Below are 19,880 nucleotides of genomic sequence, written 5' to 3'. Positions count from 1 at the left end.
AAATAAGAAAGCATTGCATGTGATGTAACAGAGAAAACTACACAAAAAAAGGTCGATAGACATGTTTCGTTTGCTAAATACTTTATTACAAGACAGTTTCCTATTTACATTTATATGTTTCACATAAGTTTGTAATTTTTACTCCGGGATGGGGATGCATGATGTGCGTCCTGCACCACCCAAACGATCTGGGGCGTATCGGAGCCATTTCTGCACTGCTTGTGCAAAGACAAACTCGGACATAGAGTTTGCCCCTAACTGCTGCATCAGGCCATCTAGGACAAAAATACACACACACACACACACATACACACACACACACACACACACACACAAACACACAAACAAACAAACAAACAAACAAACAAAAAAAGTGAATTAGAGCACATGAATAAGCTCTTGTTAACTGTCTTCAGCAGGGAGAAAGTATGTAAACTCCTTGGCTGATAAACATGAAAGTCACCAGGCGTAAATCTGCAAACTGCTCTCGTCAGGTCTGACAGCATCGTTAACATCTTTTGTGAGGTCGCATCTGTTTCAAAGAACAATTCTAGAAAGATTAATGGCTTAAGCAGTGAGAGGCGAAAAACTAATATATCCATAAGTGATGGTGTAACATTCTGCATTCAAGTATAAGTTGCTCTAACTGCTAAGAGTGTTTGCTAGTTTTTGCAGGTCACATATATTTGATATTTGTATATGTAGCTGCCATCACCAGTGTGTGAATTGTGTGTGAATGGGTGGATGACTGAATGTGTAAAGCGCTTTGGGGTCCTTAGGGACTAGTTAAAGCGCTGTACAAATACAGGCCATTTACCATTTATACCATGTAAAATCTGAAATTCCAAGATTTTCGAACTTGCCTTGTAATAGTGGCCTCACAGAGTCTCTGGAATCTACAGAAAAAAAATCGGAAGGTGCCGGAAGCTGGGCGGGGCATTATGATGCCCTCTGTCAGTAGGCTGGGGGGAAGACTGCGGAGTGGTGAGGGCTGTTTAGAAAAAGTTATTTTTTTTAAGTGGATGGTAGTTACCAAATCAGATCTGAAAAAAAGAGGAAAAATAGGGCACAATGTCAATAAAGAAGGAAAACTAGATACAAAGACGGCTCATAGAAGCTGAACCGAGTCCTATGTGTGAAGGGACAGTAACTGCGTGTGTATATGTAAGCATTTAAACACTGAAGATATAAAATTAACAGTATTTTGTCTAAGTCTGCCATTGTAGGAATTCATGGCACCGAGTCAAAAACGTGGCGCACAGTGTGACGTCAAAATAGGCGCACACCTTTGACGCTGCATTTTCTCCGTTTTCCTCGTCCACACGTAAATGCTAAAACTGAGTTTTCGAAAATATCCAGCCTGGCAGGCGTCTTTAAAAATCTCAGTTTTCAGTTAATGAAAACGCAGTTTACGTGTGGACAAAAGGTGCAAACGCAAGGTAGGTGAGCATGCAGCGTAAAGTTAGGTGAGCGTGCAGCGTAAAGTTAGGTGAGCGTGCAGCATAAAGTTAGGTGAGCGTGCAGCGTAAAGTTTGAATTGAGTGCGAATCGAAGCGGGTGCTCTCCAATCATTAAAAGTAACAAAGTCATTGAACACATTTATACAGTTAACTTTACGTTTATCAATCATATATCACAGATTTACAATTTTTTGTAGTACTATGCTAAAAAGCAACCACAGAGCGAAAGTCTGGGTCAAGCGCCGAGGCGACGGCAAGAACAAAGGAACCCTCGAAGCGTTAGGCTAGCTTTGTAAGGGAATATAACGGAAAAGTATGAAACGAAAATGTTTTCTTTGTTGATAGACTTTGTTAAATAACGAATAGAACAAAAGTCATTCATTCTTACCTTATACTAATCGTGGTGCAGGCCAGTGCAGTGCATGAACTGATGCCTTCTCCGGTCAATTCCGCTGAGAGTAAATCTAATGTCCCGCTCTACTGTACAAGACAATGGTTACCTGGAGGGATGTACCACTGAGAGGGGTGCTGCGGAATAGTCCAAGTGATCGCTGCTTTAATTTCCCGGTCAACTATACATAAATTGCACGTCGACACGATTTTTTAAAGCTGGTGAACTAGACCAGAAATCATTGATAACAAAAGAACAATAAATCTACTGTCTCCGGTACTTTATACCCGCTCAGTTGCAATGCAATTTAACGCTCAACTATAGATCGATGGCTTTTTGATGGTGGCCGGCGCCGAATGATGGTCAACTATAAATAGACGTTTTCTCGACGTTGTTGTTGTCAGCTGGTCGACTACAAATAGATCAAATATCAATGACAAAAAAACAACGGTAAATCAACATCATTACAACGTCCCTGTAGTAAGACCGTCGGTTTACCACAGTTTTTTTTTTTTTTCTTTTTTTGTGTCCCGTTTGGATCTTTAGCCATCAGAATTGTTGTCTTAAGGCCAAGAAAGATGCCAAGCGGATTTATTTTACCAAGTGGATCATCATGGCCTTGCCATATTGGTCCATTTGATTGACCTTTATTATAATTATGAATTTATTTTATTTTCGGTTGCTACAAACGGGACAGACGTGACTGGGGGATAGGACAGGGAGAAAGAATGAAAGAAAGAGAGGGAGAGAAAGAAAAACAGAGGGGAGAAGAGACGGTGAGAAAGGGGGGAAGAAAGAAAGAAAACAAAAAAACAAACAAAACACCTGGATCACCTGTATGGAGAGAAAAAACAGAAGAGAAAGCAAACAACAAAGAGCAACATAGTAAAAAAAACAAAACAGCACCATCACAATAAACTAGCTAGCAGTAGATAACAGTAGATACTAAATAATAAACGATATTGTGCAGTACGTAAGATCAACAGCGCATAATGTGCTTTGAGGCAGCAGCCAAGAAAGGTGTAGTCCGCGTCTGTGAACACCTGTGTGCACACCTGTGTGGATCAGCATGCTTGTATTCCAAAGGTTTCTCCATGTAACGATCTGCTAGGGAGTGTGGGGAGCCATAGCCCCGTCCACCAGGGTATGAAGCAGGTATGGAGGAGATCCAGGCCCCAGATATCCAGAGGCCCCAGAGTACAAGGACCCGAGGAGGACCACCAAAGGGGGGGGAACCGTGCCACCCTCCTGGGAAGAGCTGAGTAGAGCCCCAAACGAGAGGTCACCCCGCAGCTACGGAGCAGAGGCCAGAGGGGGTTGCAGTGGCGTGCCCGCGGGCTCTGCCGGCAGCCAGCTGTGCCAGAGAGGACCGAGCTTCAGGCCCAGAGGCCTGAGGGCATCCCACCCCCCGGAAGGAGCCCAGCCGGGCCACAGGCGCCCAGCCGGGCCACAGGCGCCCGGCCCCGCCAATCGGCCACCAGGAGTGAGCCGGTACATACATGAGCGCCCAGCCCCAGACGACAAGGACCACCAACACACCAACGTCTGAGGGCATCAGCCACCGGCAGGGAGTGTGGTGAGGGGAGATAGGCCTCCGTACTTTAGAGAGCCTGAGATGTACCCAGAGAGGTTGAGTCTAAGACCCAACCTGACATATAGACACAGACGAACAGGCACACGCGGACACAAACGTGCATTCCCACCCCCATATGCACAACCAAATACTCGGCACTCACCCAACGTGTAGACAGGCACAAATAGACACTGCACAGACAGTCGCACTCCCCAAACATACTCTATATCTCAGGTCCAGGTACCCCCGCCCTCAGAGGGGCAAGCCGCACCTAGACCCAGGAGATGTAACCCTTCTCTCTGGGGTGGAGGCAAGCGGACCACCTCCTTATCTGCAGTAGCAGGGAGGCCCTGCATCCCAGACCCCAGTCTGACGGCCAGCACCTCCTCCCAGCCCCCCAGCCCTGACGGCTAACAGAACCGGGGTGAGTGAAGACCTCAAACCTCCCTACGCCCACTCATATGTAGTGTTGCTGTGTGCTGTTCTAAAGTGCATTTAAAACTCAGGAGAGCATGGTGCTAGCTTCCTCTCAGAGAGCAGCACGGCTCCTCCCGAAAACCCTTAGTGTCTAAATGCATTTAAAATTGAGGGTAGGGCACCAGCGCCAGAGGTGGGTTGGAGTACACCGACCATCCTCTGGATGCTGTAAAATGTGCCCACCCCCAAGGCCCTATATGTATGTGTTATGTGAGAGTGTGAGTAATGTGGATGTCTAGGTTGCAGAATAAAATTGTCTCCGGTACTTTATACCCGCTCAGTTGCAATGCAATTTAACGCTCAACTATAGATCGATGGCTTTTTGATGGTGGCCGGCGCCGAATGATGGTCAACTATAAATAGACGTTTTCTCGACGTTGTTGTTGTCAGCTGGTCGACTACAAATAGATCAAATATCAATGACAAAAAAACAACGGTAAATCAACATCATTACAACGTCCCTATAGTAAGACCGTCGGTTTACCACAGTATTTCAATGTTGTTACAACATTGGCATTTCAACCCTGATCATAACGACGGATCGGATGAAAAATCAACATCAATTCAATGTCGTCTTGCTATCTGGGTAGACAAAGACATGTTCATGTTTTGGGGTTTGGGTCAGACCTGCTTTGATAGCTGACAGCAGCAGGAATAACTTTCTTATTTGTGAATAAAAAAATTAATTTATTACTAATGAAATATTCCACAATATTTCTGATAATATCAGATTTAAATTAATCAGTAAAAGATTTTTATTCTGTGTAATTTTGTCCCTCCCAGCAGCCCAGTTAGAGTACCAGTAATCTGGATTTGGTAATCCTTCACGCTGTAATGGAGGGACAGTGTCATGATCTGGCAGTCCTCGCTGCTCAACTTGCCCATTGTGTCCGTGTGTTGTTTTTTGTTTCGGCTCCTCTCCCGGTCCCCTATTTCCCTGTGTGTGTGTTGACATGTGTGTTTGTTTCCGGAAGTCCGGTTTCGAGCGTCATCTGACCGGGAAGTGTTCCCGTGCTGAAGTCAGCCTCACCTGCTGCTCGCCAGCCCTCTCCTACTTAGCGGCGTGGCTGAGGTTCAGTCGACACTGGATCGTCGAGTGTACTCGTCAGTACAGACGTGGATAGCTTTTGAAAACTTTGTGTGTGTTTGGATATCCTTGTTGACTTTCTCCACCAGGAATTGGGATCGGAGTTATGGAAGCGGAACCACTGTACAGATTGGGAGTAGCTGTTATACAGTTCCCACCACGGACACGAGCACTGTGTGGGATTTGGGAGAAATCGCCACGGGAACCACAGTAACTGTCACTGTAAATAAAGTCTGTTTGAGTCTGCTCATTACCTCAGACCTGACAGACAGGAGTGTCAGAATGATCAAGTACATCACTAAATAATTTATTACGTGTCATTACTTGAAATTAAAATAGTAAATAATTTATAAAATTTTTAAAATGAAATGAATTATATTTACTTATTTACATAGTTTATAAATAATTTCCATTTTAATTAATGAAATTTAATTATTTTGTGCTGTATTTTTAAAAACTGAATTTTGGCACTCCCAGCCCTCCGTACCTTACAGCCAGAACAATGAAAAAATTGCCCAAATTTGCATTTGAGTGTTTTGTGTATTTGCTGCATCTGCATCATTTTTTTTAATATTTATTCTTTAAAAACATAATGTTCAGTTTATTTCGATTAGAAAACATCACGTGTCCAATACGACCCAGTAATTTATTCTTCAATAATTTAATTTAAAATAAAAACACTATTTATAAATCAGTATTTCAAAATGAATTATTAATCCATCACTAAATACTTCAAATGAAAAATGAATTTCACAAAAAAAGAATTAAACTCTCAATAAAACCCTTGATTCAAAAACCAGTTTTGAATTGCAAATTAAAAAACACATTTTCAAAATATTTTTTAAAACACGATTTAAAAAGAGAAATAAGTAAATGGATTCAAAATTCAAAGATTTATTTCCGACATTTAAAATGGCGATTCCACTCTGAAATCCCCCCACACACACACACATATTAATGAAATCCAGCAGCTGTTCTACATTTGTGCTGGTTTGTTATGAATGAGCTATTATTGTTGGAGTTACTGTATTAATCTTGAGAGGCTCGACAGTTTCTGTTTCACAACCTTTACACAGTAAAGAAGGGGCAGGTTGGGTGAGCTCTAACAGCTTTTATTAATATCTTTAAAATGATAGCAGCACAAACGAACATTTTTGCAGCACAAACATTTGACACACCGATTTTGTTGGATTGGAAGAAGGTGGGGAGGGGAAACTTCACTCAGGTCAATGAGCAAATTAGCCATGGAGCGATGTAAGGAGCACTCTGATTGGTTGGACAGACAGTCAGCCAGCATACTTTTTAAGGCTTCCTTTCCTTCCTTATTTCCTTTCCTTTCCCTCCACAGTGTGCTGGACTCCATCAATCCCCTGTATCTGCCAGCTGTAGTAAATCTGTCCAGTCTCATTGTACTTTCTGCTCCTCTTCCTCACTAACGGTGCCTGAATGATCATGTTTAATCAGCATCCCTGCGTTCTGCTCACCTTTCTCTCACCTCACCTCTTGAATCCTTTTAGATTCAGTCGGACTCTGAAACTCTGATTCCTCTTGAACTCTTTGGAGCTTGATTTGTTTCAGGGTTTGAACACTGAGTCACTCTTTGTCCATCATGGGTCGATCTCTCTTTGGTCTCTCCTGCTTTCTTCTTCATCGCTGTTCATTCTGGTCAGTTTCATTTCCTTTACGTGACACTGACCCACAGCACAGACGACATTAATATGTACAAGCTCCTGGGAAGTGTTCCAGTTTAACTTATCATTTAAAAACCAGTTTCTTCCTTTAATCAGGCTATTTGGAATATTTATCATTTTTTACTCTGAACACGATTCAAAGTAAAAAGGTTCACACATGTGTGACCTGCTGCTACCTGGAGCTGAATGTTTCCTACACATTAGAACAAATGAGCATCTTAAATGTTGAATTTGGATCAAACTGGAAGACAATTTATCAGCTGCTGATTTTAATGAGCGCTCTGATGCTGATGCTACGTTTAGCTTGATTATGTACAGGAAGACTGTGGTGTGTCGGCTTCAGCAGCATCTTTGTTGTGGAAAAGTGTTCAAATCTGAGGTGTTTACAGCAGTTGTGTGGCTCTGCAGATCCAGCAGATGACAAATGAAAACCTGAGCAGAATTTGATTCTCTGCAAGTTTGAATATTTTTATGATGACTGAATGACATCGTGGGTAGATCCCAGCAGTCCTGTTTAGAGTTACAAACCCACTCATGTCTGATTATGGAAGAAAGGAAGAACTCTGACCGTCACATCAGGTGAGGGTTCATCAAACATCTGTGCCCAGTTACACCCCCACTGTTCAAAGGAAGGTACAGTCGTCTTTCTAAGCACGTGAAATGATTTTATTATGTGAGGTGTTTGTTACAGAGGAATTCTTCACTGTGAAGAAGTCCCACAAATATTGGCACTAAACAGCCCCGCAGGCTGGAAGAGCTCAGCGTCACCCAGCTGGTTACTGTAGCACAAAGTGTGCAGAAATAATAACACGTATCAAACCTGATGAATAATCTGGATCTCACTTTGTCCGTACAACAGGATTTACTGAGATTTCTGCTTTGCAACAAACCCATTAATACTACTGTTAATACTACTACTACCACAGATAATATTGATGTTATTAAAGTGTCCACACAGTGAGCTCAGGTTTCTGATAAATGAAGTCATGTATTGATCCTGCTCAGCTCACTTTATTCTGTTAACAAGCGTCATATGAAGCTTTGACACACGACACAGAGAGATTTCAGATGCTAAAGAGGCTTTATTGAAACAGAGACAATCATCAGAATAAAGTGATACAGAGCTAATCAAACAGATTGATTGGATCAATGATCGCTGGTGGAGTCAAAGCTCTGAGATCACAGTGATTGAAGATCATTACAGAATGGAAAGAAAAACCATCATCAAACCATTTTAACAGAAACATCTTTCTGCTCAGTGAGCATGCTCAGCTCTGTTACCATGGTTACCCTCACTGATTAAAACACACATAAATGGGAACACCGTTGTTGCCGTTGTTGAGGCTCTCTTGGATGACGTTGGCCCCGGCACTCTGGTACGGCCCCACAGCTCCTGGGATGTTGGTGATCACAGTGACGGCCTTGATGGGTTTTTCGCTGCTGTCTTTCTTGTACCACAGGTTCACCTTCTTTCCTCCGGTCCCCTCGTTCAGGTCCTGGTTCACCGGCTGATAGCCCGCTTTTTGATACTTTTCATATTCGCTCTGGTTTGTGGAGACTTTCAGATCTCTGAAGGCATCCTTGGCGTAAGTGCTCAGGCGATACCAGAGGAAGATGGTAGGCGTAGGACTACCTCTCTCTGTTGCACCCCTGTTGGTGTTTTCATCCACTCGGATGTAGCCATTGTTGAAGTTATCCCCATCTTCACTGCAGTTAATAGTGGTCTTGATCTCAGAGATGTAGGTTTGTTTCTCCCTGTTCACCCACATGTAGATCAGGTTTCCTCCAGCATTGCGGTTCAGGTCACAGGCCAGTCTCTCCCAGCTGTCTTTATACTTCTGAGCTTCAGCATCTGCATCTTCAGTGACATCAATGTCCACAATGGAAACATTCTCGTCAGACTTGGAGTACCACAGGTAGATTTGGTCTCCACCTGCTCCCTCATTGAGGTTTTTGGAGATCTTTGTATATCCTGCTTTGAGCAGGCCATTGGTCATCTCTTGGCTGAATGAAAATTGAATGGTGGAGATTCCTGGGTCCATGCCTTTCTTGTACCAAAGGTAGATGATGTTTCCTCCAGCTCCTTGGTTCAGATTAACAGGAATTTTACTGAAGCCTTGCTTACTGAAAGTCTCCTCATCATCTTTATTCCAAGACACTTGGAGTTCAGTGATGTACTCGGGCATTTTGAGTTCCTGCATTAACAAAGTTAAAGGAAACACACAGAGACGAAAATGGAGAGAAATCAGCAATGGGCTTAAAAGACTAACTAATAACAATAATTCTGCAGTACATTTGTAATGGCATCATTAATAATACCTGCAGCACCTCTATAAAACAAAAGTATTGTGAATTAAATGCTATTCTGGAAAACATGAAGATGACTGTTTCAATGAGAAAATGTTAATAAGAGGCTCAGCTGCAGGGTGGCATTTTACAGCAGAATGAAATAAAACGGATGCAGAGCGAGTGGTTGTAGACTTACGAGTGTGCAGTGACGCTGTGTGGCTGGATGAAGTCTTCTGGACGGCTGAAAGCTGCTGATCTCTGACAGAAACTCCTGCCTTTATATACACGGCAGGAGCAGCAGGATTATGAAATCACTGGTGTGGTTTTGCTTGGAATTACATGTGCAAATAATGAACTCAACTGAATTACACAATAAACTGATCCACCCAATGGTTTTATTTCTCTGTTCCACAGAATCCACTGTGACTTCTTGAGTCAGGCTATTTTGGGTCACGATACAAGAGAAGATCATTTGTATAACATCTTTAAAAACATCACTACACACAGTCATTAAAGACGTTTCAGTTTTTATTTGGCAATTAAATTCTTAGGCTCAGAGTATCCTCAACGTTAAAGAAAAAACAACTAAATCGCACAAAACTACAGTAACATCTAGATAAAAATCAGACAAATATAAATAAAAAATATAAAAAAAGAGTAAAATAAATAAATACAGATTACTAAAAATACTTTAGCCGCTGTAGTGCAGAGTCAGTGATATATACAGTGTGTAATATAAACTGTCCAATATTTCAGCAGGTTCTTTAAAGAACCATTTTTGAAAAGGTTCTTTGAAAAACCTTTAAAGGTGCCCCAAAGAACCATTTCTTGATGGTTCTTTGGGGCACCTTTAAAGGTTCTTCAATGAACCATTGAAAGAAATGGTTCTTCAAAGAACCATTGTTTGAAAGGTTCTTTGTGGCACCAAAAAAGGTTCCTCTATGGCATCAGTCTAAAGAACCACTTTTGGTTCCAGTTGGCACCTTTATTTTTCTGAGTGCAGGAGACCCACCAGTGGTTCTGGTGAGGAGGCAGGCTGAGGGAGCAGTCAGGAGGGTCTGACCTGAGCTTCATCAGCCTTCACGATGTAATGTAGGGAGCAGTGAGCCCATGAAGGACTTAAACGATAGTGGCACTGTTAGGCTACGTTCACACTGCAGGCGAAAGCGCGTCAAATCAGATTTTTTTGACCCTATGCGACTCATATCCGATCATGGTGTGACAGTGTGAACGGCACAAATCCGATATTTACAAATCCGACCTGGGTCACTTTCGTATGTGGTCCTGAATCTGATACATATCTGATGTTTTAGAAAGCGACTGCTGTTTGATGGTCATGTCGCATTAAATCCGTCTTTTACGTCACTGACACAAGACAGACGCCGATTATCAGCGCCGGAGAAGACGACGTGAACGCTTCCTGTCCGTCCAGTGTAGATGTTAGTGAAACTGTTGGGAAGACAACGTGAACATTTTATTTGTACTGTATAATCTGCAGATTCTGACAGAAATCTGCAGCTATCCTTTGAAGCACCGCTCCTCTAAAACAGCAATAAGGATCATTATTAGGTTATTTACATTATTATGTAAATAACAAAATAACTTAGAGCAAAAACTGGGAAACGTAAAGTCCGAAGTCTTTATATTAAGGGCCATCAGTCAAACAACACTGTTTGGTCTGGGTCTAAACAGAGCGCGTTGTGTGTGACGTCTTCTTTTGCGCATGCGGCCGCTTTGAGCGTTCACACTAGAGCGCGTTTGCTGTCACATTTTATTTGTAGAGTGAACGAGCAGACAAAAAAAATCGGATTTGATCAAAAAATCGGAATTGAGCATGAAGACCTGCAGAGTGAACGTAGCCTGAGAGTGGTTTCTGCTCTGCAGGGAGCTGCTTTCCTTTGCTTTGAGCTGCTTCCATCATATCCTGCTGAAATCTCTGCAGCCTGTCACTGAAAAGATGGTGACAGGTTAACCTGCACTGAGCCGTGATGATGTTGGACTCACAGAGTCCTACAAAGGAAAACAGGCTGTGAACACACTCATGTTCAGACATGCACACACACCAAGTCCCAGAGAAGCTTATCATATCAGCAACCCTCATTCATGCTGTTTCCTGTGAAATCAGCATCTGAACCTGTAGTTTGTACCAAAGGAACAAACAGACAAAGCTGTCACTCATTAACCTGACTCACCTTTCTGCTTTAACTAATCTGTTCTTAGAAACTTGACTTTCTGCCCACACACAGGTGCTCACAGCAGGTGTGTCAGCTGGAAACTTTCCCACTCACAGAGAACACAGTGGGCTCTATCAGAGTGAACGCTGAGCTCCACCATGGAGGATGTGGAGATCCAGAAATTCTTTTATTGCTGCCATATAACCTGCATCATTATAACTGCATTAATAACATTCTTTACAGCATTATTCCATTGAATAATATTTCTCACAGTATTGATATTGCATTAAAGTTGTTTACTGAAGATGTTCATTTAAGGATCCTTTCATTATGTTAACTTTTATTACAGGTACGGCCAGAAGTATTTCATACACATTGCATAGTATTTGTGCTCATTCAGAGTTGTTGCTCAGTCTACAGAGGGTCTTAAGCTTTGTGAAGCGCGATGACTTCACAATCTATTGTGTTAAAGACTAGAGCATAGAAGGATAACTGCATACATGCTTACAATACACATATAATCTAGAAATGTGTCAGGCCTGAGGCCTTAACTCATTTAGCTTCTAGCTGCATTTTAGTCTACTTGGTAACAGATGACCGGAGTCAACAACCAGCCCTCAGAGACCCTGAAGGCTTGAAGTTATTGCCTTGTTTTGAAGGTGTTATAGAAATGAGAAGTTCTATGTCTGTTTATAGCCATCTAAGATGTTCCATTTACTGTAACTAACGTCTTTAACCTATTTTTGCGCCATGGGGGGGCGGATACCTCACTGCTTTAAAAGTGTTCTCAACATGTACTTTTGTCAGAAGACATATGCTGATGTTTTCTCTCCTGTGTGTTAATAAACTCATCGTTTGACTGCACTCTTCTGAGCCTCCGTGGTTTGTGTCACTGCTCTACATTGATTGATTTCGCAACAGTATTTGGTGGAGGATGCGGGCAGTGTAGAGCAATAGAGGTGTTGCTTTCTGTGGTGGTCGAGGCCAGAGGCCAGAGGAGACGGGTGGTCGAACGGGCAGACGTCTCGGTGATTTCTTGACTACTGTGGGCCCAACTAAAAAAGGTAAGGCACAAACCTCTTAAACGGAAATTGTGCTGTATTGGATCATAATTCTAAAATTGTAGTCAATGAATCACTGGTTGATCTCTGTCTTGAGTTTTTGCCTGAGTTCAAATGAGACTGTGAAGTAGCGTTGCATTCAAGGTCGACTTGTAAAAGACAGTACTGAGCTAAAAGTAACTTCAATTGTCATTTTAAGGAAATAAGAGAGAAAGAGACCAATGTGTGTTTAAAGAATAAGAAAATATAAGAGTTGTTGGTCAGTTTATGGGTTTAATAAGTGTTATAGTCACGAAATTGAAGAATTTCCCCCTTAGTAAAGACGTTTACTAAGATTTTACTCAGGTGGCGCTGCTGAGATTTGTGGCCTCAGAAATAGCTAATGGTCAGAAGATCATTTTGAGAAACACTTATTTGTGAGAAAAAGAGTAATACCAGACGCAGAGGTCCGAGGGGTTGACATATGATTTAAGAGACTCAAGCCAGCCGTGAGTTTGAGTGTAACAGTAAATTGAGTTTGAAGGAAATCAAGGTTTACTGTGTTGAAGTAATTCTGATAATGATACTGCATGAGGTGTAGTAATTTCATTTTTATTTAGATAGAGGGCATGCTTATTTCGGGGTCTTGCCAAATTGAAATTTCACTTATAGGGGATCTTCTTTACATGAACTGCATATGTCACGGTGAAATGCCAGAGACCCCGTATGGCTTCACAGTGTCTGCAGATATAAGTGAATTAGATTTAGAAAACTTTTTGTTCCGTTGCTCCATTATATTTGGTTTAACTCTGCCATTGCCGGTCCCAAGCCCGGATGAGAAAGGAGGAGGGTTGGGCGTGGGGCTAGCAACCCCACCCTGTAAAAACTCCAATTGCTACGGAAACAGCAAGTGAATCTCATTATCGACTGAATCAGGGCGAAGATGATCGGCAACCCTTAATGACAGCAGTGGAGAAAAGCCCTCGGGTCGTCCACTGCCCGATGCGTCGACCAATTTTCGACCCAAAAGAAACTACTCGTTATGGAATATGGAATGTACGGACTCTGTACCAAACAGGTAAATTGGCCCAGCTTCTATATGAATTTGACTCGTACCGTATGGACATCTTGGGCATCTCAGAAATGTGATGGGCAGGAAGCGGGAAGATGGTTAGTGATGGAAAGATGGTGCTCTACTCTGGCCATGCCCAAGACCATGCACGCGGCGTGGGCTTCATCCTCTCGCGACATGCAACAACATCATTGCTGGCCTGGAAGCCCATTTCAGACCGCCTAATCTTGGCTCGTTTCCAAGCTAGGCATGTGAAAGTCACAATTCTTCAAGTATACGCTCCAACAGAAGAGGCTGACGATACTGCCAAGGATGGTTTCTATGCGATGCTCCAGGATGCCATTGACAACTCCCCGCATCATGATTTGCTGATCGTGGGCGGAGATTTCAACGCGCAAATAAGCAGTAACCGGGACGGCCTGGAATCGACTATCGGCCCGTTTGGAATCGCAGCAATGACAAATGAAAACGGTGGGCAGCTGATCTCGTTCTGTGCGGCAAACCGGCCGACCATCAAGAACACCTTCTTCGGCCACAAGCGGATACACAAGGCGACGTGGAAGGCCCCCGTTGGCGGATATACAAGCGAGATCGACTACATCTGCATATCATCCCGCTGGGCATCCACCATTAGCGATGTTAGAGTGTGGCGTGGAGCCGACATTGACTCTGATCACTACCTGCTAATTGCCAAATATAAACTTCACCTGAAGCGCCTCCAACCACGACTGCAGCAGCCAAGTCCTTTTAACGTTCAACGCCTAAAAGACGCAAATACGGCAGCGGAATTTCAACTCGAATTGAGAAACCGCTTCCAGCTCCTTGCTGCGGAAGGAATTAACAACGAAAATCCAGATACACTCTGGGATGAGCTAAAAGAGGCTGTGGTCGGTGCAGCAGAATCGAAGATTGGTCGCCGACGGTGCGGCTTTAAGGAGCGCTGGATCTCCGACCGCTCATGGGAACTTATAGATCAACGTCGCTTGGCAAAGTCAGTTCGGGACCAGGTGGCCTTTGACCCACATGCTTCTGCAGACCAGCGTGAGAGGGCCATGGCCACCTACCAAGACCTTGCCCGACAGGTCAAACGCAGCTGCCGGCGTGACAAGCGTGAATGGATCGAAGCTAAAGGCATCAAAGCCCAAGAAGCAGCCGATCGTAACGATACCCAAACCTTATATTGCATTGTACGAGATCTAACTGGGGCTCGTGGTGGCCGCGGTGTTCCAATCCAAGACAAAAATGGACGTGTCCTCCTTACTGCAGCTGAACAAGACCAACGATGGGTCGAACCCTTCCGCGATACTCTGAACCAACCTGAGCCACCCCAACGGTTCGAGGCCGAAGACCTGGCACCTTCCATGGATCTTCTTCCTGTCGATATCGGACAAATCAGCATCACTGAAGTCAAGACAGCGATCTGACTCCTCAAGAGTGGAAAGGCCGCAGGCCTGGACGAAATCCTCGCCGAAATGCTGAAGCATGGCGGACCCCATCTTGAAGCCGCCCTTACAAGACTCCTAAACGCCTGCTGGTCAACATCACATGTACCCGATGATTGGACAAAAGGCACCATCATCAAACTTCCAAAAAAAGGTGATTTGGGTGACTGTAACAACTGGCGGGGCATCACGTTGCTGTCGGTACCCGGGAAAGTGTTTTGCCTCGCTCTTCTGAATCGGCTACGACACGCAGTGAACGAACGATTGCGAGAAGAGCAGGCTGGGTTTCGGAGTGGCCGGTCATGCGTCGAGCAAATCTTCTCCCTCCGCATGATCATTGAACAAACATTGGAATACCAAAGGAAGATTTCTATTAATTTCATTGACTTCGAGAAGGCTTTTGACAGCGTCCACCGGCCGACTCTATGGGCTATCCTACGCCACTATGGAGTCCCTCAGCAGTTTGTAGATGCCTTTCGTTGTCTCTACTCCAACTCCCGTTGCTGCGTCCGGACGGAGGGCAGCTGCACAGATTTCTTCAAGATCAATACTGGCGTCTGACAAGGATGCGTGCTATCCCCTTTCCTCTTCCTGTTGGTAATTGACTTCATCATGCGACGATCAGTTGACCAAGCTGGCATCGGTGTGCCCTGGCACAAAGCGCGTAATCTCACTGACTTGGACTTCGCAGATGACATCGCCCTGCTGGGCTCGACTCAGGAAGACCTCCAAAAGTTGACCGCGGCACCTGCAGAGGGAGGCGACGAAAGTTGGATTAAGAATCAGTGCCAAAAAAACCAAGGTACTCCGAGTTGGCTATGCACGTGCCCGCATTCCTGTCATGATCAACCAACAACGCACTGAAGAGGTGGAGAATTTTACATATCTTGGCAGCATCATCTCGAATGACGGGGTCTCTGTATTTAGTAGTCAGTATAATTGTATTTAAAATTGTATTTAGTAGTCAGTATAATCTTTTAATGATATAAGTTTGCATATGGTAGAGTACTCCTCCTCCCTCCCCCCACTTGGTAGGTCAGATCATAACCTGATTCACCTCACCCCCCGCTATGTGCCAATTGTGAGGGGGGAACCTGTGACCACCAGGACTGTTAGGAGGTGGTCAGAGGAGGCAATAGCGGAACTACAGGGCTGTTTCGAGGTGACCAACTGGGAAACACTCTGTGAGCCTCACGCCGAGGACATCAATGAGCTTACTGAGTGTATCACAGACTACATAACTTTCTGCACCGACTCCATTGTTCCAGCTCAGACTGTTCATTGTTACCCAAATAACAAGCCGTGGGTGACTAAGGACATCAAAGCCCTCCTCAACAACAAGAAGAGGGCTTTCAGAGGGGGCAATAAAGAGGAGGTGAGGAAGGTCCAGGTGTTACTAAAGGACAAGATCAGAGAGGCTAAGGACAATTACAGGAGGAAGCTGGAGTGGAAACTCCAGCAGAACAGCATGAGAGAGGTGTGGAGGGGCATGAAGACCATCACTGGATTCAGGCCAACCAACAGCAGGGGAGCTGAGGGAGGTGAGAATAGAGCTAACGAGTTGAATCTGTTTTTCAATAGATTCGACACCACAGTGTCTGCTCCCACCCCCACAACCTCACCTGTAGTCAGCCTGGAACCCAGAGCCACACCACTGTGCCAGCCTCTCTCTTCACATGGCGCTGTTGCCTCCTGTGAGAGTCCTGTCACCCCTCCCCCACCCATCACCTTCACTCAATACCAGGTTGAGATGCAAATGAGGAGACTTCACTCAGGCAAGTCTGCTGGACCAGACGGAGTGAGTCCCCTCGTCCTCAAGACCTGTGCCCCCCAGCTGTGTGGAGTCTTTCATAAACTGTTTATGCTGAGTCTGAGTCTGCAGAGGGTCCCAGTGATGTGGAAGACATCATGCCTCGTCCCTGTACCAAAGACGCCACGTCCCAGTGGCCCCCAGGATTACAGGCCCGTGGCACTGACCTCCCACGTCATGAAGACCCTGGAAAGGCTCATCCTGGACCAGCTGCGACCCATAGTAAGACCACACCTGGATTCCCTTCAGTTCGCTTATCAGCCTCGTCTTGGAACTGAGGACGCCATCATCTACCTGCTCAATCGTGTCTACACCCATCTGGACCAGCCGGCGAGCACTGTGAGGGTCATGTTTTTTGACTTTTCTAGTGCTTTCAACACCATCAGGCCGACCCTCCTGGGTGATAAGTTAGCAGCGATGCAGGTGGATGCTTCTCTGGTGTCCTGGATTGTTGATTACCTGACAGGAAGACCACAATATGTACGTCTTCCACAGTGTGTGTCTGACAAGGTGATCAGCAACACAGGGGCACCACAGGGGACTGTCCTCTCCCCCTTCCTCTTCACCCTCTACACCACAGACTTCAGCCACTGCACAGAGACCTGCCATCTTCAGAAGTTTTCTGATGACTCTGCGGTGGTTGGATGCATCAGCAGGGATGATGAGACAGAGTACCGGGCTGTGGTCGACTCCTTTGTCACGTGGTGTGAGCAGAATCATCTGCAGCTCAACGTGGCAAAGACCAAGGAACTGATCGTGGACTTCAGGAAGACCAGGAAACACTTGACCCCTGTTTCAATCCAGGGGGTCAGTGTTGACATTGTGGAGGACTATAAATACCTTGGAGTTCACATTGACAATAAACTGGACTGGGCTAAAAACACCACTGCACTTTACAGAAAGGGCCAGAGTCGTCTCTATTTTTTGAGGCGACTGAGGTCCTTCAACATCTGCCAGAAAATGCTCAGGATTTTCTATGAGTCTGTTGTGGCCAGTGCGATCCTCTATGCTGTTGCATGCTGGGGGAGCAGGCTGAGGGTAGCAGATGCCAACAGACTTAATAAACTAATCCGTAAGGCCAGTAATGTTGTGGGGATGGAGCTGGACTCCCTCAAGGTGGTGTTGGAGAGGCGGATGCTGTCCAAGATAAAGACAATGTTGGATAACACCTCCCACCCACTCCATGACATGCTGGTCAGTCACAGGAGCTCGTTCAGTGAGAGACTGAGATTACCGAAAAGCACCACTGAACGACACAGGAAATCTTTCCTGCCTGTGGCTCCCTGTACAACGCATCCACTTAACACACTGGTTACTGCTACAAATACACCTTTCTTTTCCAGCTATTTATTTATTTATGAGTGACTTATGTATGTATATATATGTATATATTGTACTATTCTTAGTTAGCGTATTGTCTGTCTTGTCTTAATGTTGGTTTATAATGGAGCACTGTAACAAAAAATAATTTCCCCCAGGGATTAATAAAGTATTCTGATTCTGATTCTGATAATCATTTGTGTTTAGAAGTATATAGTTGGTGGCATATTGAAAGAATGTCTCATCCTACGAGGTCTGTAACATTCCAGGGTGTTCTGGCGTTCACCCCCACATCCTGGGAGTATGGGAGAGGTCGTACCTTGTTTTATTGTTTTACGGTAGGATTAACGTAGCTATGTCTGTTTTAGTCTAAGTGCATTTTGTGTAGATGAACTGCTGGACTTCCAGACCAGCAGGTTTAGGGAAGGTCTGTTTGATGTGGGGAAAATTCTTCCCCTTTGTATGGCTTCACTGTGTTATTTAGGGTGAACCATCTAGGGTGTGGGGGAGACTACCCTCTTTATGACCAAGGATGTTCCTCCTGTGCTTTTATGTTATATGACCCTTTGATCAGCAGGATCACACACACACACACACACACACACACACACACACACGCACACACACACACACACACACCTCCACATTCCAATGTAAGGAACAAACGCTCACTGAAGCATATAAATAAAGACCAGGGTAGTCCTCAGTGCGAGCCTCAGTTCTGGAGGCTGCCCTTGCTAGCAAGAAGTTCTATGTGCTTCTCTTCTCTGAGTCTCTACTGATGAAGTGTTTTAGAGTATATCTCTTAACACTCTGATTGGGTTAGACCACGATAGGGGCATAATGTGTGTCTGTTGTTGATCACACGGAGACTTTCAGAGTTGCGGAGACTTGAGACAATGATCCAAGTACAGAGTCCTGAGGGACCCCATGCCCCACTGCACAGGTCTCGGAGAGATCATTATTAAAACTACCAGTCTGAGACCTCCCAGACACGTAGGATCTCAGCCATGATAAAACATTTCCTGTAACTCCAATAAAATGTTCAAGCCTATCCAATAAAATACAGTGACCCACAGTGTCAAACGCAGCACTTAGATCCAGCAGTAATAAAACTGAAGTGCGATCATTGTCTGCATTTGCAGAACCAGGCTCAGCTCTGGCTGTGATTGGTTGGGAGAATGAAGACATGATAAAGACATGCTGTGGAAGAGAGACAGAGATTAATAGCAGATATGATTCAATGCAGAGAGGTCTGTTAACACATAGTGAGTGAAGAAGAAACACCCAGTGCATCATGGGAATCCCCAGCAGCCTACACCTATTGCAGCATAACTAAGGGAGGATTCAGGGTCACCTGGTCCAGCCCTAACTATATGCTTTAGCAAAAAGGAAAGTTTGAAGCCTAATCTTAAAAGTAGAGATAGTTTCTGTCTCCTGAATCCAAACTGGAAGCTGGTTCCACAGAAGAGGGGCCTGAAAACTGAAGGCTCTGCCTCCCATTCTACTTTTAAATACTCTAGAAACAACAAGTAGGCCTGCAGTGTGAGAGCGAAGTGCTCTAATAGGGTGATATGGTACTACAAGGTCATTAAGATAAGATGGGGCCTGATTATTTAAGACCTTGTATGTGAGGAGCAGGATTTTGAATTCTGGATTTAACAGGAAGCCAAAACAGGAGAAATCTGCTCTCTCTTTCTAGTCCCTGTCAGGACTCTTGCTGCAGCATTTTGGATTAGCTGAAGGCTTTTCAGTGAGTTTTTTGGACATCCTGATAATAATGAATTACAGTCGTCCAGCCTGGAAGTAATAAATGCATGAACTAGTTTTTCAGCGTCACTCTGAGACAGGATATTTCTAACTTTAGAGATGTTGCACAAATGGAAGAAAGCAGTCTTACATATTTGTTTAATATGTGCGTTGAAGGACATGTCCTGGTCAAAAATGACTCCAAGGTTCCTCACAGTGTTACTGGAGGCCAAGGTAATGCCATCCAGAGTAAGAATCTGGTTAGATACCATATTTCTAAGATTTTCAGGGCCGAGTACAATAAC

The 19,880-nt window shown here is 44.4% G+C and overlaps 1 protein-coding gene and 1 pseudogene across 1 annotated transcript; one reads left to right on the top strand and one right to left on the bottom strand.

Moving 5' to 3' along the window:
• Positions 1-7,521: 7,521 nt before the first annotated feature.
• Positions 7,522-13,034, bottom strand: LOC146376940 (uncharacterized). Its single transcript, XM_084945898.1, has 2 exons — positions 9,165-13,034; positions 7,522-8,874 (listed from the first exon to the last, which is right to left on the bottom strand). The coding sequence occupies exon 2, from the start codon at positions 8,863-8,865 to the stop codon at positions 7,972-7,974; it is 894 nt and encodes a 297-aa protein (XP_084802024.1). The 5' UTR covers positions 8,866-8,874; positions 9,165-13,034; the 3' UTR covers positions 7,522-7,971.
• A 108-nt stretch (positions 13,035-13,142) lies between these two features.
• On the top strand, positions 13,143-14,678 carry LOC146376939 (protein CFDP2-like; annotated as a pseudogene).
• Positions 14,679-19,880: the final 5,202 nt, after the last annotated feature.

The sequence above is a fragment of the Perissodus microlepis genome, chromosome 12, assembly GCF_051167445.1.
Source record: "Perissodus microlepis isolate ML-2025 ecotype Zambia chromosome 12, ASM5116744v1, whole genome shotgun sequence".
NCBI classification, from domain to species: Eukaryota; Metazoa; Chordata; class Actinopteri; order Cichliformes; family Cichlidae; genus Perissodus; species Perissodus microlepis.
Note: the sequence above shows the minus strand (reverse complement) of the source record. Positions and strands in the feature narration are given on the sequence as shown.

Excerpts from the sequence above, each read along its gene's own strand:
- LOC146376940 (XM_084945898.1), bottom strand. The coding sequence starts at position 8,865 with ATGCCCGAGTACATCACTGAACTCCAAGTGTCTTGGAATAAAGATGAT.